Source organism: Oncorhynchus nerka, linkage group LG6 (assembly GCF_034236695.1).
Source record: "Oncorhynchus nerka isolate Pitt River linkage group LG6, Oner_Uvic_2.0, whole genome shotgun sequence".
In the NCBI taxonomy this organism is placed as follows: domain Eukaryota; kingdom Metazoa; phylum Chordata; class Actinopteri; order Salmoniformes; family Salmonidae; genus Oncorhynchus; species Oncorhynchus nerka.
In genome coordinates, this window is record NC_088401.1 from 26,471,515 (window position 1) to 26,494,703 (window position 23,189).

General features: G+C 43.5%; 1 protein-coding gene across 3 annotated transcripts in view; it reads left to right on the top strand.

The window, feature by feature from the left end:
• LOC115130250 (collagen alpha-1(XVIII) chain-like) overlaps positions 1-23,189 on the top strand; it is an 81,419-nt gene that overhangs the window by 49,113 nt on the left and 9,117 nt on the right. For all 3 annotated transcript variants that reach the window (XM_029661179.2, XM_029661181.2, XM_029661180.2), the window contains exons 6-29: positions 831-948; positions 1,140-1,180; positions 1,549-1,740; positions 2,300-2,326; positions 3,689-3,751; positions 4,084-4,161; positions 4,274-4,330; positions 4,502-4,630; positions 7,127-7,180; positions 7,323-7,358; positions 7,747-7,872; positions 8,178-8,237; positions 8,364-8,399; positions 12,082-12,123; positions 13,478-13,540; positions 13,735-13,770; positions 13,907-13,990; positions 14,342-14,407; positions 17,111-17,173; positions 17,707-17,796; positions 17,896-17,931; positions 18,357-18,410; positions 18,632-18,688; positions 23,072-23,131. In XM_029661179.2, coding sequence (XP_029517039.1) covers positions 831-948; positions 1,140-1,180; positions 1,549-1,740; positions 2,300-2,326; positions 3,689-3,751; positions 4,084-4,161; positions 4,274-4,330; positions 4,502-4,630; positions 7,127-7,180; positions 7,323-7,358; positions 7,747-7,872; positions 8,178-8,237; positions 8,364-8,399; positions 12,082-12,123; positions 13,478-13,540; positions 13,735-13,770; positions 13,907-13,990; positions 14,342-14,407; positions 17,111-17,173; positions 17,707-17,796; positions 17,896-17,931; positions 18,357-18,410; positions 18,632-18,688; positions 23,072-23,131 — 1,668 coding nt within the window. The remainder of the gene's footprint in view (positions 1-830; positions 949-1,139; positions 1,181-1,548; positions 1,741-2,299; positions 2,327-3,688; positions 3,752-4,083; positions 4,162-4,273; positions 4,331-4,501; positions 4,631-7,126; positions 7,181-7,322; positions 7,359-7,746; positions 7,873-8,177; positions 8,238-8,363; positions 8,400-12,081; positions 12,124-13,477; positions 13,541-13,734; positions 13,771-13,906; positions 13,991-14,341; positions 14,408-17,110; positions 17,174-17,706; positions 17,797-17,895; positions 17,932-18,356; positions 18,411-18,631; positions 18,689-23,071; positions 23,132-23,189) is intronic.

Consider the following 23,189-nt stretch of genomic DNA (forward strand, 5'->3'; position numbering starts at 1 on the left):
AATTGGTGCTTTCACCTTATGACATCAGTTACTGGCAACAACGCTCTAACTGCTAGGCTACCTGCCGCCGCCTCTGCACCTCAGCTTCCATAATCTGATTATTTGATGTGGATGTGCTCCAGGATATTCTCAAGGAGACACTTGTGAGACTGTTTCTTCTTGAGAACTTTCATCTTTCTCAAAGTGGCATTGTCTGCATGAATCACCTTTCTATCCACACACCTGACCGTTTTCACCAGCTGGTCTCTCATCAACAAATATCCACAATCAGAGAATACATATTTTTCCCCAGTTTGCTGTTACACTCTCTCATGATGGGCTTCATTCCAGCTCGTGTTGGACTCCACAACAACATGGTAGAGGCAACAACATCAAAATCATCCCCGCTGTCTGCCAATGGTGACGATCACAGGATCAAACTTTCCAGGGGTGTCAATGGCAAACATTTCCAAGCCCTGGGTTCAGAATGTGTTCACAAGAGTTGATGAAAGTTGTTCAAATAAAGTTATGTAATAATCCACCAGAGAACCAGAAAAGTCACCTGAGTCGAATGTAGTTTGCCCAGTAAGGACTGAAAGTCAATTCTGAAAATGCAACAAATTATCATGGCAACAATTCAACCAAACATTCCAAATTCTTGGGGCTCCTTGATATGAAATGCAAAGCCATAGCAAGAATGCTTTCAAACAATTCAAACAAACGTTCCAAATTCTAGGCTTTTCCTAGGGCGACAAAACCAATCTTGCAGAACATGATGAACCTGACTCTAGCTGTATGTTCAAATGATGCATTGTTTTAAATTTCTTCCCGCTTTCCCCCTACCCCCTCAGCCAGAGGAGCCAATGATCACCCCAGTGCGTGCCCCTCCCACAGAGGCATCGCCCAGTGACGATGAGGAGGATGCTGGCGAGACCTCGGGTCAGGAAGTGGAGCTGACCGCTGAGAGAGGTGAGAGAGAGGAGGAAGACTGTACACAATTTATTGATTTATGATCATTTCAAATGAAAATTCACTGCGTGAACATGTTATTATGCCTTGTGGTATTTACATGAATAGCCACTAGGTGGCGGTAAAACATGGTGAGGTAAGGAGCCATATACTGTACATTTGTATTGATGATTTTGTGTCTTTGGCCACAGGACCAAGTCAGACAGCGGATGCAGCCTATAGACCAGGAAGTGTAAGTATCAGTTGTTGACTTGAATGAATGAGATTGAATAGGATGTATCTGAAGACCTGGAGTGTGTTACCTGATCTATAACAGTGGTTGTCAAATCTGTTGTTAGTTGTAGTCCTGAACTAGCTCATCTGATTCACCTAGTCAAAGGCTTGATAATTCGTTGACAAGTTGAATCAGGTGTGCTAGCTCAGTAGTTCAAGTACATGGAGTGGCTGGGGGTCCTGGAAGAGAGTTTGAGAACCCCTGCCCCTTGTACCTGACAAGCCATCAATAACACATAATTTATTGCCAATATACCAGACATACCACACTTTGCTAGCTTGTTCTAAAACATCCTTTCATGGTGTGAGCCTACTCTCTCCCTCCAGGCGACGCACAGTCAGAAAGGAGAGCGAGGAGACCCAGGGCCAGCCGGACCCCCTGGCTCCCCCGGCCCCCCAGGCCCGCAAAGCCCGTTAGGCGATGGCTCCTCTGGGGAGGGAGAGCCAGGACCAAGGGGCCCCCAGGGGCCTCAGGGACCAGCAGGAACACCCGGAGCACCCGGCAACGACGGCCAGCCAGTAAGAGCCTGTTTGTTAGCACAACATCCCCTCCCTTCACCACCCATTGATCATGTTTATCAGCACTGCATTGTAATTGGGCAAAATCTCAGTTGTATCTGGTTACGGTCGATTCATTCGTTCTCTTTGGCTCCTAGACAGTTCCTGCCAAACACCAGACAACACCCTGCCTGATTTGTCATGCTACGCAATGCACAATAAACACAGTGAGAGCTCGGCAGTTGGCAAGCGATAGGGGAGCATTCTCTATTCTCCGTCTCACATTGTGAACATGCTATCCTTTTCATTGGTGTGGTTTGGCCCGCCCGGCATATTTTTCACCAGAATAGTTCAGTTCAATTGGCGTTCTCTCTCTGTAATTCTGTCTCTATAAACATCTGCTATTGTCTATTGTAATGGCCTATTTAGGTGGTTTCAGGCCTTCGGCCGTTGTCCATGACGGCTTTATTGTCATCTTGTTCAGTGGTTGAGAAGGGCAGTTTTTGATGTAGCTGATGTATGTTTACGGGGTCAGAAATAGTTTGGGGTCTTTTATACTGTTGTTTTCTTTGTTCTCCAGGGCAGTGGAGGGAAAGATGGTGACCCAGTAAGTATTCTTCATGTCATTGCTCAATATGACTTGTGCTTCATTTCTATGGACTTCAAGCTTTCATTATTACTCGACTCACACATCTCTGAGTTGAGATCACTACACTGTGTAAATTACACTATTAGTCTACTTACAGTCATTTGTTTCAGTGTTAGGCCCTACAGTACACAATACATAAGACTTGACCCTGTTGTCCTGCTACATACAATGACTCCACCCCTCTCTCTTTCTCAAGAACACTGTACACATGCCACAGCTTCCCAGGCACACACAAACACACACACAACCACACACACACACACACACACACACACACACACACACCACAGGAGGTTGGTGGTACCTTAATTGGGGAGAGCGGGCTGATAGTAATGGCTGGAGTGGAATATGTGGAATGGTATCAAATACATCAAACACATAATTTCCATGTGTTTGATGACATTCCATCCAGTCCATTTCGTCCATTATTATGAGTCGTTCTCCCCTCAGCAGCCCCCTATGAAACACACACACACACACACACACACACACACACACACACACACACACACACACACACACACACACACACACAACCTGCCAATATCTCACATGTGTGCACCAGACCCACTACTTTAGCCAATAATGGAGGAAAGGGGGATATAGTGATTTAAAAATGATTTACATAAATGAGGAAAGTTTAGTTCATTGTGCATCTCCAACTGCTGTCGTCCAAATGGCTGACTATTTCTTTACAACTCACATCCCTATCTTCTACGGTGGTTTTCATCTGTTTCACCTGCCCACCTATGGGGTGGGATATAGGTCCTGCTTATATGTGGTACATCTGTGTGGGGTTCTGTGTGTGTACGTCTGTGTGTGTGTGTCTGTATGTGTGTGTCTGTATGTGTGTGTGTGTACGTCTGTGTGTGTGTCTGTATGTGTGTGTGTGTACGTCTGTGTGTGTGTGTGTGTGTGTGTGTGTGTGTGTGTGTGTGTGTGTGTGTGTGTGTGTGTGTGTGTGTGTGTGTGTGTGTGTGTGTGTGTGTGTGTGTGTGTGTGTGTGTGTCTGTGTGTGTGTGTGGGGTGTGTGCGTGTGTCTGCATGTGTGCACACAGTCATAAAGGGGCTTCAGAAGAGATTAGATAACTGTTGTAGTGAATACCAGGGTGAATGTTCTCTTTGAACACTGTGTTTATGGAGTGAGATATAACTCGAGGAAGGGCCACACATGAATCCAATCTCCAACTCCTGCCAATCCACCAATCATTGTTAGAAAGCCTACAGTACAGTACACAACCCATGTGGATTTCTATATATTTTTCAACCAGCAGCCATTTCTCATGTTGATAATACTCACTTGCTGTGTTCCTACCACAGGGAGAAAATGGAGTTCAGGGATTCCCAGGTTTGCCAGGAGATCCTGGTCCCAAAGGAGACAAGGTGCAAAACACCTTGTGTGTATAACATCACTGTTACAGAGGGTACATGATGTACTAGTGACCTACAGGTTTTAGCAGCTACAAGGTCATGGGAGACTGTCACTGAATAGTTCAGCAGTGTTCTACGTCATTGTACATTATTCATCTAGCCGAGCACCAACACACTCGATTCAACTAATCAAGGGCTGGCGATGAATTGAATCAGGTGTGTTCGTGCTGGCCTTGAACAAATCCCCCTACAGGCTCCCGTGCCCTGGGATTGGATTGAGAAACACTGATCTAGTTGGTTGTTGTGTTTGACCCTAGATTGTGTGTTGTTGTTGACCCTTGTAGGGTGATCCTGGAGTGGGCAAACCTGGTTCCCCCGGTCCTCCCGGGCCACCGGGTCGACCCAACTCATCCAGATCCCTGGTATGTAGTGGAATGAACCACCCTGGATGTGTGGATTAATGGATGGATGGAATAATTAGTTGATTGATTGATTCATCAGTTCATTGATTCATGTGGTTGATGTGGTTTGCAGAATGTTGTGGACGGTTCGGGCTTTGAGGACTTTGACAGTGACACAGAGATTATGACAGTGAGTGGCCATCCTTTTCAAAAACCTAGAATCCACCTGCTGTTGTTCTGCTCTCTGATTACAGCCACAAAGGCTGTTTGAATACACACAGTTAGCATTAGCGTTAATGCGTTATGACGGTTATGCTATTTGTTACCATTAATGTTAATATGATTTATTTTCTTCATCCAGGGTCCCCCTGGTCCACCGGGTTCTCCAGGGCTGCCTGGCCCCCCAGGTTCGTCTGAGGGCCTCTCTGCGTCACCTGGAGCCCCTGGGACCCCCGGGAAGGATGGAGAGATGGGTAAACCTGGACAGCCTGTGAGTCACCCAACACTTTACTGAAACTCCATCACTCTCACTTATACTGTTAAAGCCAGTGAGTGGTAAGATGGTGCCATCCGTCTATCACTTGTAGTTCTACGGGCCAATTAAGCAGCTGTTATAGCACACCCTGTGGAGAGGTCAGCATTGCTACATTCCAACCCACATTTGAAGGAGATTTCTAAAACCGCATTGTAGACACAACTAAACTCTGTGGTGGTGTTCCAGTCCCTTTTTCCATTGCTCACCTGGCCTCTGTTTCAGGTGATGCTGCGTTGGTTTAGTGGCTCTGGTTCTGGTTCTGGGTCTGGATTGGTATTAAACTCTGGTCCTATCTATTCATTGAACCTATGGGCCAAAAAGGCATAATTTCCTCCACAACTTCCCTTCATTCCCCATGTTTCTTAACACCAGGCATCTGTGGTTTTGCGTACTCTCTGTGCTGCAGAACCATGAACAAAGGGTGTGTGTGAGCTTACAAATCAATTTCTTAGAACAAATTGCTGCCAGATAATCAACAGCATGGAACTCCAGGTGTCTGCCACAAGATTTGTCAAACCCAGCAATAACCTCCGGACAACCTTACAGCAATCCCTTCTGTTGCCCAGCACAACTATAACATCTCTGATGGCTACATGACAAGAGATGCCTGGAAACCATTTGGATAACGCGTAATTCCCCTGCAACCCTGCAATTTGTTCCGTTTGCTTAAGCCTAGAACGTTCGGGAGGCCCAATGTTTATGTGAATGATTGAACGGGTGATTGAGGGACCCAGAGCAGCTGTTGCCTTGGTGAGGTCACCATGGAGCTGGACCCTCGTGACACCAATCTGGCTGCCTTGACAACTTGTATTGTAAATGATACTTTCTGACCTGCTGTGAATTGGGGAGATTTTTACTGTGGGAAGGAGGGCTGTAGACAGAGGCATGGAGGCAAATATTGATTTGTAACGGTTTTAAAAAGTACATTGGAATTTGACTTTCAATCATGAACAGTTAAGATAATTAACCAGTGATATGGTTATATAATAGGGTCAAACCTCTATACTGGTGTGTAACACACTGCTTTAGTAAACATGAAAAAAGAGGGGTGTTTTATTATTGTTGCATGTCTGTTAATCAATCTAGAAGGAAAGCAGGAGTGACATCACTCACATACCAGTCACTGTGTGTGTCACCCAGTCTCTTAGGCAAACTGTAAAAGGAGCTCTGTGTTTATAAGCAAGTCTGCTCCCCTTTGCTACGGTAAACACAACCCCAGTCAGCGTCCCTCTCTGTCTGTGTGGTCTAGCCTGCCTGCGCCACGCTCTACAAGCTGCCTGGCCTGGCCTGCTGTCCTCAGAGCATGTACACAGCTCAGACTTCTCGTCTGTTCAAAGCCAGGGACCTTGATCACAGAGCACTATGGGAATTGCAACCTTTTGAGTTTGACAGAGTAGGTCAAAGTTTGCATTATCCGATGATGCAGGGTCAGGTCTTTTTTTCAGCCCCCTACTGGTTAGGTTTAGGATCGGAGGTAGCTGGTTGAGTAATCAGATCCTAGATCTGTGGTTAAGGCCGACTTGTACCTCGACAGATTTGACAGTTGCCCATGTGATCATGCATTCCCAGGTCCCAACTTCCCACAGACAGACCCCTGATTACTTGGCTCTGTTCCAGACAGCATGTAATATTGTAGCTACACACTGTTTCACTGTTTGACTGTTTCATCAAACTACATGGCTGTTATGTTTCAAATCCAACCCGACACGTACTCTAATCAACCTCCTCTTTGGTGAAGTACAGGGATCTCACAGTCATCTTTCCACAACACGTCACAATCTATTTCCATGAGATTTGGCAGTGTTTATGCTTACTTTCCCAGTGGTGAGATATTGCTCAGCCTCATCACATTTTAATCTGTTCTGAATAACAGATTACGGAATGTTATTGCCCAGGCCAATAATCTCTCACTTAATCTGTTGAGAAACATTTTTAAGTTTGTTTGACGATACGATTGACAAAATACAGTAAGACCGTTAACCAATGGAGATAAAGATATTACGAGTCTAGTGTGGAAAGTTTAAAGGTTCAGAAGCGCTGAAGCAACAATGTAATCTTGGCTCCTGGAGCTAATGGCTTCTGACTGCAGTTAGACGCATCTCATGAAACATGGTCTCTCCCATTATTCGCATCGTTGGGGAAAAACTGCCTTTTGACTTGAGAATGTAGGAGGCTTTACTAACTGTGTGAATGGATCACTTACAGGACATTTATCGCATGTCAGTTATGATCGTTGAAACTATGCATTGAGTTCTGGTTCTTCTGAATAGATTAATAAATGAATTATTTCAAATTAGCCGGTGGACTAAAGATACAGTATATTGTCTTGCTGTGCTGTCAGATCAGACACTTCACAGCTAAGTACAATCTGACAAATGGAATGATCCCATACTGGGCAGAACTACATTACGGAGAAACACATCTAATCTAAGGAATTGTTCTATCTCCCAGGGGGTTGATGGACACGATGGGGACCCTGGTCCAGCAGGCGAGAGAGGAGAGAAGGTACGACCTTTGGATATAGACCTCTGATATCCTGTGTACTGACTGCGTAGAATCTATCATCTCAAGACAGTCTCCCTCTGATGTAAAAAGAGCTTCTATTTGATTGATTTAAATTGATTGAAACATTGCTTTTCTTTGACAGGGTGAGCCGGGTCTGAGCGGACCTCCTGGACCAAAGGTAAAGTCAGAGTCACGCTGCTCCATCACTCCCCAAGCTTCAAGTGACCATACAAACCACAACGTTCTTTCTCCACTATTCAAACCCAAACACACTTGTTCCCCACATGTGAATCAAGTGATAATTACTGCTAATAACCAGAACGAGATAAAAAAAATGTTTTAAACAATACCTATGCCTAGCCACTCCCCCATCAGCGTTTTCAGATCTAAAGGAATAACATAGGCCTAAGCTACTGTGATGCCTCCACCTTCCTGCGGGTGTAGTGGAAGCCCCCTCCATAATACTTACACCCATCCAGTTCCTTCACATCTGCAAAAATGGACGTTGTAATAATGTATGCTGCTTCAGGTGGTTTTTAGACTGAACCATTGTGGTTCTCTCCCAGGGGGAGCCAAGTGCTGCAGGGTTCCCAGGTCTGCCCGGCTCAGAGGGCCCAGAGGGGACGCCAGGCCTAAGGGGCCCTCCTGGGCCACCGGGACCCCCAGGAAGGGGCTTCAGCTTGGACCTGGAAGTATGATTTCACTCATTCAGTTCTCCTGTCTGTCAGAGGGTCAACAGCATACTGTACACCTGATTATTTTCAAGCTTTTGTAATGAAGGATAACTAATACTGTTCTCATAACAATGTTATGTATTATTGTATTATTATTATAAACTTTAAAGTGATTTACATTGTATGTTGGGAGGGATGGGGACAACGACTCACCCTATACATCATCAATGTGTAGCACCCACCTTAGTGATGCTCGGCAGCCATTTTGTGCCAGAGGGCTCATCACCACACACCAGTTGTCATTGACTGTATGTTGTTTACAGGACATTGAGGGGTCTGGGACACTCGGTGGCTTTGGGGCAGTGATGCCCAGAGGCCCTCAGGTAAGAACACAAAGAGTGGTTTCTCTATGGAGCTGCTGGGACACCATTTTGCTTATAAGACTGATATACATATGAAAATGTGTATGATTAATACGAACAATCATTTTTACCTGGTGCTTTCCACAGGGTCCTATTGGGAAACCTGGTCCTCCAGGACCAAAGGTACTGTATGCCCTCATGTCTTATATCACTGACACAGTGAGCTTACTCTATGTACCTATCAGACATGTTTTAATACGTTATCATGTCCCATCTTTGAAACAAATTGACTATGCTAAAAGCTAACTATGTGAGAGAGCTACTTTCAAAAACACACTTCAACCTGACATCAAATTCAACGTGTACTTGCAGTCGGCCGTCTTTTCACGGCCCTTGGATGTTCGCATGTATGCTAGACACACAGTAGTGTATGTGCTAAAATGTCTACGTGTACTAGATCCTTGGTGTGAAGTGTGACTCACTTGTTTCACCACTGACTGTGATAGACTACCTTCTTTTTTATATTTTCAGTGATATTGTTCACAAACACGCCCCCATTAATAAAATGAGAATTAAAAACAGGTTCAGCCCCTGGTTCGTCCGTGATCTGGCAGAGTTACTCCACCTCAAGAATTCCAGTTGGCAAAAGGCTCGGCACGTCCATATTCAGGCTGACTGGCTCTCGTTCAGGAAAATGAGAAATAAGTGCACTCAGGCTATCCGGAAGGCCAAAGTTAGTTACTTTGAGGAGCAGTTCTCTCTCTGGGTCTAACCCCAAGAAGTTCTGGAAAATGGTTATAGACCTGGATAATAAACCCTCCTCCTCGAAGCTACCCATGTCCCTTAATGTTGAGGATGTGGTTGTTACTGACAATGCCTACTGACATGACATGCCTCCTTGCATGTCCAACATCTCCTACCCCTTCTCATGTGACTAGCCCCGATGCTCCTCCCTCCTTTTCGCCTGCCCCGCTACAAAGTTTTTCCCTACAGGCAGTCACTGAGTCCGAGGTGCTAAAGGAGCTCCTTAAACTTGACCGCAAAAAAACATCTGGGCCAGATGGTTTAGACCCTTTCTTCTTTAAGGTTTCTGCCCCTAGAATTGCCCGGCATGTCAGACCTTTTTAACCTGTCTCTCCTCTCTGGGGAGGTTCCCATTGCTTGGAAAGCAGCCACGGTGCGTCCTTTATTTAAGCTGATCTTAACTGTTATAGGCCAATTTTTATTTTGCCCTGTTTAATCAAAAGCGTTGGAAAAACGTGTCAATAATCAACTGACTGGCTTTCTTGATGTCTATAGTATTCTCTCTGGTATACTATCTGGTTTCCGCTCAGGTTATAGATGTGTCACTGCAACTTTAAAGGTCCTAAACTAAAAATCACCATTGCCCTTGATTCTAAGCAATGTTGTGCTGCTATTTTTATTGACTTGGCCAAAGCTTTTGATAGGGTAGACCATTCCATTTATGTGGGCCGGCTAAGGAGTATTGGTGTCTCTGAGGGGTCTTTGACCTGGTTTGCTAACAACCTCTTTCAAAGAGTGCAGTGTATAAAATCAGAACATCTGCTGTCTCAGCCACTGCCTGTCACCAAGGGAGTACCCCAAGGCTCAATCCTAGGCCCCACACTCTTCTCAATTTACATCAACAACATAGCTCAGGCAGTAGGTAGCTCTCTCATTCATTTAATAGGCAGATGATACGGTCTTATACTCAGCTGGCCCCTCCCCGGATTTTGTGTTAAATGCTCTACAACAAAGCTTTCTTAGTGTCCAACAAGCTTCCTCTGCCCTTAACCTTGTTCTGAACACCTCCAAAACAAAGGTCATGTGGTTCGGTAGGAAGTATGCCCCTCTCCCCACCGATGTGATTAATACCTCTGAGGGTTTAGAGCTTGAGGTAGTCACCTCATACAAGTACTTGGGAGTATAGCTAAACGGTACGCTGTCCTTCTCTCAGCACATATCAAAGCTGCAGGCTAAGGTTAAATCTAGACTTGGTTTCCTCTATTGTAATCGCTCCTCTTTAACCACAGCTGACAAACTAACCCTGATTCAGATGACCATCCTACTCATGCTAGATTACGGAGATTTATAGATCGGCAGTTGTGAAGAAGGCACCTTTTCCCACTCAAGAGACTGAAAAGATTTGGCATGGGTGCCCAGATCCTCAAAAAGTTATACAGTTGCACCATCGAGAGCATCCTCACCAGTTGCATCACTGCCTGGAATGGCATCTGCTCTGCATCTGACCGTAAGGCACTACAGATGGTAGTGCGTACGGCCCAGTACATCATTGGGGCCAAGCTTCCTGACATCCAGGAACTATATACTAGGCGGTGTCAGAGGAAGGCCCAAAAAATTGTCAAAGACTCTGGTTACCCAAGTCATAGACTGTTCTCTCTGCTACCGCACGGCAAGCGGTACCGGAGCTCAAAGTCTAGGCCCAAAAGGCTCCTTAACAGCTTCTACCCCCAAGCCACTGCTGAACAATTAATCAAATGGCCATCGGGACTATTTACATTGACCCCCCCCCCCCCTTTGTTTTTACACTGCTGCTACTACAAATGACCTCGACTAACTTGTACCTCCGCACATTAACTCGGTACCGGTACCCCCTGTATATAGCCTCATTATTGTTATGTAATTTTCTTGTGTTACTGTTAGATAAAACTTTTTTTTAAATGTCACTTTATTTTATTTAGTTAATCTTTTCTTAACTCTATTCCTTGAACTACATTGTTGGTTAAAGGCTTGTAAAGTAAGCGTTTCACCTGTTGTATTCGGCGCATGTGACAAATACATTTGATTAGATTTTTATTTTATTTTATTTGCCACCAATACTCCTTATAGGACACATCACTGCACTCTATTCTCTTCTGTAAACTGGTCATCTCTGTATACCCGGCGCAAGACCCACTGGTTGATGCTTATTTATAAAACCCTCTTAGACCTCACTCCCCCCTATCTGAGATACCTACTGCAGCCCTCATCCTCCATATACAACACCCGTTCTGCCAGTCACATTATGTTAAAAGTACCCAAAGCACACACATCCCTGAGTCGCTCCTCTTTTCAGTTCACTGCAGCTAGCGACTGGAACAAGCTGCAACAAACACTCAAACTGGACAGATTTATCGCCATCTTTTCATTCAAAGACTCAATCGTGGACACTCTTACTGACAGTTGTGGCTGCTTCACGTGATGTATTGTCTCTACCTTCTTGCTCTTTATGCTGTTGTCTATGTCCAGTAATGTTTGTACCATGTTGTGCTGCTGCCATGTTGTGTTGCTACCATGTTGTTGTCATGTTGTGTTGCTACCATGCTATGTTGTTGTCTTAGGTCTCTCTTTATGTAGTGTTGTCTCTCTTGTCGTTATGTGTGTTTTGTCCTATATTTTTATTTGATTTGTTATTTGTAATCCCAGCCCACGTCCCCAAAGGCATTTGCCTTTTGGTAGGCCATCACTTTACATAAGAATTTGTTCTTCACTGACTTGCCTAGTTAAATAAAGTTCAATTTAAAAAAAAAACATCCTACTGCACACCACTTAAAGTATCAATCATATGAATCACAGAGTCAGTATACAGGTGTATAAGATCATAGGACTGAAATCTTGCAATAGTTCTAATGTGCTTCAAGTGGTTCTAAGAATGAAATCATCTGGTGTGAATGTGGCTGTAAAGTTTTCACTGCCCTGCATAAACTAGAAGTGTGTTGGTATTTGTTGTGAGTGTGCATGTTCTTGTGTTCATTTCTATCTGGTATGTGTTAGTGGCACTACATATTCTGTGTGTTAGAATATGTAGTTCTACATACATGTAAAAGGTTCCCATACTGACGGCCATTTTATTTCTCCTTCACAGGGCAAAGACGGGCAGGACGGGCTTCCTGGTGTAGTGGTAAAGGTGATCCCCACTACTCAACTGATTCCCATTCATCCTCTCAGAGGAAATGCAGCCTTCCCCAACATGTGCATTCTATTAGCCCGCTAATTTCCAATGAATTCCTCTCTGAAACATCTGTACACAGGCAGGGCCAGTCGTCCAGGTCTCAGGCACCGTACCTCACATGCACCAGCACCACCACCTTGATAGAGACATCAGCTAGCATTAAAGTGAAAGTTCAGATATCATTAAAGGGAAAGTTCACCCCAAAATCGAAGTTTGTAAACTAACTACAGTAATTCCAATCGTTCCCATTCGAGTCCTGTATTTTCCCATCTGGTTTGATGATGGAGTGCTGCATCAGACCTGGCCTCCACAATCATCCGACCTCAACCCAATTGAGATGGTTTGGGATGATTTGGACCGCAGAGTGTAGGAAAAGCAGCCAACAAGTGCTCAGCAATATGTGGGAACTCCTTCAAGACTGTTGGAAAAGCATTCCTCATGAAGCTGGTTGAGAGAATGCCAAGAGTGTGCAAAGCTGTGATCAAGGCAAAGGGTGGCTACTTTGAAAAATCTAAAATATATTTTGATTTGTTCAACACTTTTTGGGTTACTACCTGATTCCTTGTGTGTTATTTCATAGTTTTGATGTATTCACTATTATTCTACAATGTAGAAAATAATAAAAATAAAGAAAAACTCTTGAATGAGTAGGTGTGTCCACACTTTTGACTGGTTGGTATATACAGTACCATATACAGTACCAGTCGAAAGTTTGGACATCATTTTATATATATTTTTTAAATGGGAGGGGGTAAACAAACTCAATATACTTAAAACGAAATCAAAACTGCATAAATGACAATGGACCTACATTCATGCAGTTTCTTGACTGCCCAGCTCGCTAATAATCACTAAACAGTCAGGGGGCATCGAAAATGTCCAAAATTATGAATAGAGGACCATTTTTTGCAAATTTTAACATCAAGGAAATATAACCAATTTTCAGTGTGGCCTTCCGGACCTCGTTGATGACCGAATGAAAATGAAAAGAGTAATTCTATACATACAATCTCCTCATTGCGATAAAAAGGTTTTCAGAAGTATCTCTCGTTGATGAGGTCTACTATCATAGGTACGCAGATGGACTTGTTCCTCAATTCTGGGCTACTATATGTGGGTTGGTTTCACTAGCATCTCAAACAGATCTAAAAACTCTCTTAATTTAACATGATACTGATTTTGTCTACAAATGTTCTAAATAATGTAATTTTATGTTTTGTGTGGGCCCCAAGAAGAGTATCTGCTACATGAGCAATAGCTAATGGTGATCCTAATAAATAACCCATCAATTTCATCTCTGTTCCTCTAGGGGGAGCCTGGTGCTCCGGGAGCAGCAGGGTCCTCTGGGCTGGACGGACTGCCAGGGCACACGGTCAGTACTTCACCTGCCTTTTACTGACTTATTCAATCTCCTCTATTTGCCTTTTCTTTTGAACTTCTTTTGATTTTAAAATATTCTAATCTGTCTTTATACCCTTTACATTTGTTGTCATAGGTTCCTCATAAAATTGTCTCAGGTCTCAGTTATGTTTTGTCGTTATAGTGTTTGCCTTTTCTTCCATGCAGGGAGCGAAGGGGGACAGCGGTGATATGGGACCAAAGGTACAGTATCACTCCTGCTGACTCCATTCATGTCAATATGTTATGAGATCATTGATTTCGACTGGCCTTCTGGAGCCAACCAAGCTGGCCCTGTTCTTAGTTCTTCTAACACTGTGACCTATGTTCTGTGTGTTAGGGAGAGAGAGGTCAGGAAGGCCTCAGTTTCCCCGGCCCTCCTGGACCTCCCGGGCCTCCAGGACCAGTCATCAACCTCCAGGATGTAAGTGGATCAACCATGAAGAGATCCTCATGAAGGACCTTAGGGGCTAAGGAGTGTTTCTTTATGGGGACATTTATCCAATTTACTTCTGATTTATTGAGTTACTCAGCTGTCATTTTAACACCACACTAATGGCAGTATAGTATGACTTAATTCCTTAAAATGACCAGTAATCTCAGTTTCGGGGGGCATATTATATTGGCTTATATTATACAGTAATTGGCTGTTATTAGAGCAATTACAAGTGTCACAAATTACATTGTTATCACCCCTACTGATGAGCTCAGATGGGACTGTTTTAATGTGGACGGAGATAGTGATGTCACCGCCTCTCCTCTCTGTACTCCTCAGCTCCTGCTCAACGATACAGAGGGTGTGTTTAACTTCTCAGGAGGGCTGGAATCTCAGGGGCCCAGGGTGAGTATACTTAGGCTTGTGGTGTGTGTGTGTGTGTGTGTGTGTGTGTGTGTGTGTGTGTGTGTGTGTGTGTGTGTGTGTGTGTGTGTGTGTTAGATGTCGACCGATTATGACTTTTCAACGCCGATATCGATACCGATTATCGGAGGCCCAAAAAAAGCCAATACCGATTAATCGGACGTTTTTTAGAAATGTATTTGTAATAATGACAATTACAATAATACTGAATGAACACTTATTTTAACTTAATATAATACATCGATAAAAATCCATTTAGCCTCAAATAAATAATGAAACATGTTGAATTTGGTTTAAATAATGCAAAAACAAAGTGTTGGAGAAGTAAAAGTGCAATATGTGCCATGTAAAAAAGCTAACGTTTGAGTTCCTTGCTCAGAACATGAGAACATATGAAAGTTGGTGGTTCTTTTTAACATGAGACTTCAATATTCCAAGGTAAGAGGTTTTAGGTTGTAGTTGATATAGTATTTATATGACTATTTCTCTCTATAGCATTTGTATTTCATATACCTTTGACTATTGGATGTTCTTATAGGCAGTATAGTATTGCCAGTGGAACAGTATAGCTTCCATCCCTCTCCTCGCCCCTACCTGGGCTCGAACCAGGAACACATCAACAACAGCCACACTCGAAGCAGCGTTACCCATCGCTCTACAAAAGTCGCAGCCCTTGCAGAGCAAGGGGAATAACTACTCCAAGTCTCAAAGCGGGTGACGTTTGAAATGCTATTAGCGCGCACCTCGCTAACTAGCTAGCCATTTCACATCGGTTACACAAGCCATTAGGCTGATAGGCTTGAAGTCATAAACAGCGCTATGCTTGCGAAGAGCAGCTGGCAAAACACACAAAAGTGCTATTTGAATGAATGCTTACGAGCCAGCTGCTGCCAACCATCGCTCAGTCAGACTGCTCTATCAAATCATAGTCTTAATTATAACATAACACACAGAAATACGAGCCTTTGGTCATTAATATGGTCGAGTCCAGAAACTATCAATTCGAAAACAAAACGTTTATTATTTCCGTGAAATACGGAACCGTTCGGTATTTTATCTAACGGGTGGCATCCATCAGTCTAAATATTCTTGTTACATTGTACAACCTTCAATGTTATGTCATAATTACGTAAAATTCTGGCAAATTAGTTCGCAATGAGCCAGGCTGCCCAAACTGTTGCATATACCCTGACTCTGTGTGCAATGAACGCAAGAGAAGTGACAATTTCACCTGGTTAATATTGCCTGCTAACCTGGATTTCTTTTAGCTAAATATGCAGGTTTAAAAATATATACTTCTGTGTATTGATTTTAAGAAAGGCATTGATGTTTATGGTTAGGTACAGTCGTCCAACGACTGTGCTTTTTTCGCAAATGCTCTTTTGTTAAATCATCCCCCAGCATGGCATCGATTATATGCAACGCAGGACACACTAGATAAACTAGTAATATCATCAACCATGTGTAGTTATAACTAGTGATTATGATTGATTGATTGTTTTTTATAAGATAAGTTTAATGCTAGCTAGCAACTTACCTTGGCTTCTACTGCATTCGCGTAATAGGCAGTCTCTTTGTGGAGTGCAACGAGAGGCAGGTGGTTATAGCGTTGGAATAGTTGTAAGTTGGTTATAGCGTTGGACTGTAAGGTTGCAAGATTGAATCCCCCGAGCTGACAAGGTGAAAATCTGTCGTTCTGCCCCTGAACGAGGCAGTTAACCCTCCGTTCCCAGGCCGTCATTGAAAATAAGAATGTGTTCTTAACTGACTTGCCTAGTTACATAAAGGTATAAAAAATACATTTAAAAACCAAAAAATCGTCACCCAAAAATACCGATTTCCGATTGTTATGAAAACTTGAAATCGGCCCTAATTAATCGGCCATTCCGATTAATCGGCGGACCTGTGTGTGTGTGTGTGTGTGTGTGTGTGTGTGTGTGTGTGTGTGTGTGTGTGCTTCAACAGTGACACCAAGCATTTCACAGGCGAGAGTTGAAGCAAGTTAACTTCAGTTAATATCTTTTGAGATTACAATTTCCTTCACGGTGCTCTTTAAAAACTCTCAGTTTCTCGCATTAACGAGATAGCATGACAGAAGTCCTTTTATATTGTTTTGGGTTCGGCGTACTCGCTCTCCCAGAGCAATTATGTTGAGAAATGGCTGGAATCATATCAAAGATTTTCTTCAAATTGCTGTAACGATATCTGTCATCCATGGTCATCAAAAAGTGGTTTGTGTGTCCCACGGACAATTAGGTCCAGGTTATTATCTGTGACTGATATGGAGGTTAATTCTACAGTGTGTAGTTTAGTTTGTTGGATTTCTTGGTACATAAAAGTTAGATAATTCCTTGAAACAGACTGTTGTTTTTTGTATGGGCGAATAACTGACAAATAGTCAAACAAACCAGATTTTCTCTCTTGCTGCTCAGAGGATCTGCTGGTAGGTTACAGCACTGTGGTACTATGCCTGTCCTTTCTCTATTGCAAAATATACCATATGCGGCCCACACTTCTGGCATGAACTTGACAGTGCAAACTTTATACAGTGCAATCGGACAGGTACATACTGAAAGAGACACTGCAGCTGTGACTCTGTTTTAATGTAGTTAACTACATTATTAATGTAGTTATTTATTTAAATGATTAATACATGATCTATTCACTGACTATGATTATTCCCAGGGGCCACGGGGTCCAAAGGGGGACTTGGGGATGACAGGTTTCATGGGGCCTCCAGGAATAAAGGTATGTGTGTGTTTGTGTTATCGGTCTTTGTTTTGGGTTTAAGAACTCCACTAGAGGTTAACTATAGCAGGGTTTGCTACAGCATAACCTTTTGCTATAGGGGCCTTTTCCAAACAGGATTGAATGAACATGTAATATACAGGCTCAAAGCCTTTTGGATTCCAATCAATTAAAAGTGTGTGAAACTAAACACCAGGGCTCATGATTAAAGCTACGACCCCGGTTGCTGCACACTATTGATGTGTAAAAGCCTGCTAATGTGTTCCAGACTGTGCAGCCATAGACAATATATAACTGATTCAGTCTAGGCCCATGGAACAACATGAATGAGATTATTATCTAATGTTATCCTTTCTCTGAGAGGGGCTCAAGGTGCCTCAACATGCATGTGCTGCACATTACCCCTGGGGTCGTGTGTGTGCGTGTGCTTGCGTGTGTGTGTATGCATGTTTGTAATCTGACTGCAAGTGTATGGACAGTATTCATATAATCTTATTGTGTGTGTGTCTGTGTGTTTGTGTGTGTGTTTGCAGGGCGAGAAGGGTGAGCCAGGGGTCATGGTTGCCGCTGATGGGTCTATGATGTCTGGACTCACAGGGCCACAGGGGCCCAAAGGGATCAAGGTAAGTCTTACACACACTACTTCCTGGGTCAAAGTTCACATTGACTGCCTGGGTTCTAGTTGTGTCAGACACTCACTTTGTTTCCTGACCCCTTCGCAGGGCGATTGTGGTGTACCTGGACCAGCTGGCATGATGGTAAGACGTTATTTGTTTCTCAGTTTGATAACGGACCTATAATAAACAACTTACTCTCGTGTGCACGTGTGTGTTATGTTGCCAATACAGCTCTGTGTGTGTGTGGGGGGGGGGGGGGGGGTTTGTTGTTCCCTACACTGAGTTTGGAGTAATCCCTTTGTAGTAACTAACCTCATCCCCCCCCCCCTCCTTCTTTGTGTTGCCGCAGCTGCTTTCAATCAAAGTGTTTTGGAACATTTTTATCAGGCCAAGTCCATACGCACATACAGGCCTGCTTCTGGGCCCCCTATCCAGTCAATGCATATTTTCAGGCGTACTACGGACCTGTGATGTATCCTCATCCGCAGTGCACCTGCTGACGGGAGAAGTACAAAAGAGAAACAGTTCTGGTCCTTCAAAGGTTGTTTTGTTGTTGTTTTTTACAGGGTCCCATTGGGCCAGAAGGACCCAAAGGAGAATATGGCTATCCTGGTCATCCGGTAAGTACAGTACCTCACATTTGGATTTGAGCCATTCCTTTAACATCGTAGGCTACACATGATAACAACAGCAAGTTAAAAAAAAGAATGATTCACATATAGAGTGTTTTTCAAACCCAAGTGCACTCTATTGGGTTGCACAGATAAACAGCACTACAGAGCATGATCATATCACTCCAATGCATTTGACCGTTGGTGATGTGGTGTGTCCCTCGCTACAGGGTCGTCCTGGAATTAGTGGGCATAAAGGAGACCGAGGAGACGCTGTGGTTGTGTCGGTGAGTTGAACCCTCTCCCTTCTTCCCTCCCTCTTTAGATGGGTCAGAGTCACAAAGGTTTGAGAACCACTGCACTATTGCCATCTGAAGGTGGCGGCCCCTAGCCAGAACCTCTTTCCATTCCTTTCCATTCCAATTCAGCCACCACCAAATATTAGACCTAGACCACACACGGGCCCATGAACCACATGGTTGACCGCCTGACACCGACTCACCACACAGCTGGTAAAGATGCCAGTGGACACGTTGGCATTGGGAATAGTTGTTTGACAGGCAGTCCCGTGCCCAGACAACCCCAACATATGATGACAACAACCGGCTTATTTATCGACGGGCACTTGAAAGCACCCCGTATATAAAATAGCTTTTGTTGACTTTTAACAAGACATCTTTCCTCAACATGTGTCAGAAGTCCCTGGCCCATCCTCTGTGTGCGATGAAGCAACAGTGTGGGGTTTTTTCAGGTCTGTCCATGTGCTGTGGTGTCTTAGACACTTTTACTGTTGTTTTAACTGGCTGACCAATCTTTAACCAGACCTTACAGTATATACAGTACCAGTCAAAGTTTGGACGCACCTTCTCATTCAATGGTTTTTCTTTATTTGTACTATTTTCTACATTGTAGAATAATAGTGAATACATCATCAATATGAAATAACACATATGGAATCATGTAGTAACCAATTTAGTGTTAAAAATCGAATTATATTTTATACTTTAGATTCTTCAAAGTAGCCACCCTTTGCCTTGATAACAGCTTTGCACTCTCTTGGCATTCTCTCAACCAGCTTCATGAGGAATGTTTTTCCAACAGTCTTGAAGGAGTTCCCACATATGCTGAGCACTTGTTGGCTGCTTTTTCTTCACTCTGTAGTCCAACTCATCCCAAACCATCTCAATTGAGTTGAGGTCAGATGATTGTGGAGGCCAGGTCATCTGATGCAGCACCCCATCACTATTTTTGGTCAAATAGCCCTTACACAGCCTGGAGTTGTGTTTTGGGTCATTGTCTTGTTGAAAAACAAATGATAGTGCCACTAAGCGCAAACCAGATGGGATGGCTTATCGCTGCAGAATGCTGTGGTAGCCGTGCTGGTTAAGTGTGCCTTGAATTCTAAATAAATCACTGACAGTGTCACCAGCAAAGCACCCCCACACCATCACACCTTCTCCATGCTCCACAGTGGGAACCACACATGCGGAGATCATCCGTTCATCTACTCTGGGTCTCTCCGTTGGAACCAAAAATCTCAAATTTGGACTCATCAGCCAGACAGATTTCCACTGGTCAAATGTCCATTGCTCGTGTTTCTTGGCCCAAGCAAGTCTCTTCTTATTATTGGTGTCCTTTAGTAGTGGTTTGCAGCAATTCGACCATGAAGACCTGATTCACGCAGTATCCTCTGAACAGTTGATGTTGAGATGTGTCTGTTACTTTGTGAAGCATCTGTAACTCTGTGAAGCATTTATTTGGGCTGCAATCTGAGGTGCAGTTAACTCTAATGAACTTATCCTCTGCAGCAGAGGTAACTCTGGGTCTTCCTTTCCTGTGGCAGTCCTTATGAGAGCCAGTTTCATCATAGTGCTTGATGGTTTTTGACCTTCATGTCTTAAAGTAATGATGGACTATTGTTTCTCTTTGCCTATTTGAGCTGTTCTTGCCATAATATGGACTTGGTCTTTTACCAAATAGGGCTATCTTCTGTATACCACACCTAACACAACTGATTGGCTCAAACGCATTAAGGAAATAAATTCCACAAATTAACTTTTAACAAGGCACACCTGTTAATTGAAATGCATTTCATGTGACTACCTCATGAAGCTGGTTGAGAGAATGCCAAGAGTGTGCAAAGCTGTCATCGGTGAAAGGGTGGCTACTAAAACCAAACACTTTATTGGTTTCTACATGATTCCACATGTGTTATTTCATAGTTTTGATGTCTTCACTATTATTCTACAATGTAGAAAATAGTAAAAATAAAAAAAAACTTGAATGAGTAGGTGTGTCCAAACTTGTGTCTGGTACTGTATATATATTTTTACATTTACCCATTAATCTCTCTCTATTGTTCATGTAGCCAAATTTCAACATATATATTTCTGGCATAGGCCTTTTTTTGTGCAAAAACAGCCTAGCCTACTGTTCACAGAGAGCGCAAATATATCCGTTGTCAGCTGATCATAGCAAATGTAGATCATGTAAAAAAGCTAACTTCTAACAGTAGCTAGCTAATTGTTACCTATGCTGTTGTAACAATGTAACTACTCTTAACTAGTGATGGGGGGGAAAACATTTATACAATTACATATAGCAAAATAATTTTTGGACTATATTATATCGATATTTTACCTCAAGTAAGAATTTGTAAAAATCGAAGCATCGATTTTGTAAAAATACACATGGCCAAAAGTATTTTTAATTCAATTTTACCTTTATTTAACTAGGCAAGTCAGTTAAGAACAAATTCTTATTTTCAATGACGGCCTAGGAACAGTGGGTTAACTGCCTTGTTCAGGGGCAGAACGACAGATTTGTGCCTTGTCAGCTCTGGGGTTTGAACTTGCAACCTTTCGGTTATTAGCCCAACACTCTAACCACTAGGCTACCCTGCCGCGTGGACATGTGCTCGTTGACCATCTCATATCATGGGCATTAATATGGAGTTGGTCCCCCCTTTGCTGCTATAACAGCGTCCATTCTTCTGCGAAGGCTTTTGACTCGAAGTTGGAACATTGCTGCAGGGACTTGCTTCCATTGAGCCACAAGAGCATTATTTAGGTCGGGCACTGATGTTGGGAAATTAGGCCTGGCTAGCAGTCTGCATTCCAATTCATCCTGAAGATGTTCAATGAGGTTGAGGTCAGGGCTCTGTGTAGGCCTGTCAAGTTATTCCACACTGATCTCGACAAACCATTTCTGTATGGACCTCACTTTGTGCATGGGGGCATTGTCATATTGAAAAAGGGCCTTCCCCAAAGTGTTGCCACAAAGTTAGAAGCACAAAATCATCATTGTGTGCTGTAGCATTAAGATTTTCCTTCACTGGGGCCTAGCCCGAACCAGGAAAACAGCCCCATATCATTATTCCTCCTCCAACAAACTTTACAGTTGCCTCTATGCATTCGGGGCAGGTAGCGTTCTCCAGGCATCTGCCAAACCCAGATTCGTCCGTCGGACTGCCAGACGGTGAAGTGTGATTCATTACTCCAGAGAACGTGTTTCCACTGCTCCAGTGTCCAATGGGGGCGAGCTTTACACAACTCTAGCCAATGCTTGGCATTACGCATGGTGATTTTAGGCTTGTGCGGCTGCTCGGCCATTGAAACCCATTTCATTAAGCTCCCGTCGAACAATTGTTGTGGTGACGTTGCTTCAAGAAAGGCATTTTGGAACTCTGTAGTGAGTGTCGCAACAGACAATTTTTACACACTTCAGCATTTGGCGGTCCCATTCTGTGAGCTTGTGTGGCCTACCACTTCACGGCTGAGCCGTTGTTGCTCGTAGACATTTCCACTTCACAATAACAGCACTTACAGTTGACCGGGGCAGCTCTAGCAGGGCATAAATTTGACAAACTGACTTGTTGGAAAGGTAGCATCTTTTGACAGTCACTGCTCTCTTCGATACGGGCCATTCTACTGCCAATGTTTGTCTATGGAAATTGTATGGCTGTGTGCTTGATTTTATATACCTGTCAGCAACTGGTGTAGCTGACATAGCCCAAATCCACTAATTTGAAGGGGTATCCACATACTTTTATATATATAGTGTAAATATATATATTTTTGCTACATGGCCCGGGCTAGGCCCCAGTGAAGGAAAATCTTAACGCTACAGCATTTCAGCGTTAGCTAGCGCTAATCGGCTGTACCTGCGGCAAAACTCCTATAGCTTGTTCTCCATCTTCTTTTTAAATAGTGAGCCAACATGTTTTCAGCACTTTTATTTCCCTGACTGATTAAAACATGTTTTCTCATGCTCTCTCGTCTCTCTGCAGCAGACATATAGTGAGCAATATGTTTGGAACATCAAATCGCAAACAAAATCGCAGTACAGAAAGAGTCTTGAGAATCGTGAGAATCGCAATTCACATTATATTTTGACAAAAGAGACTAAAAGTAAGATTCAAATTAGTTTAAAAAAATATACCAATCTGAAAGGGCACTTTTCTCATAGGAGGGCCAAAGGGCAGAGCCCTTGTGGTCATATCTGAAGTACATGTGTTTCACTATGAAGGTTTGTGGGTGAGTGATTCAGAAGGACCTCGATCACTCCAAGGTGGATGGATGTGAATTGGACTTCTGAACCTGTATGCTGTCCATTCAACTCTAATTTTCCTCTTCCTCTGTCTCTCTTTCTTGTTCTCTCTCTGTTCTCAGGGGCCCCCTGGCCCTCCCGGACCCCCAGGACGTCCCGGAATGTTCAACTGCCCCAAAGGAGTAAGTATGACGCCCCCCCCCCTACTCCCTTCCTATATCCATGTTTGTCCATGTCATC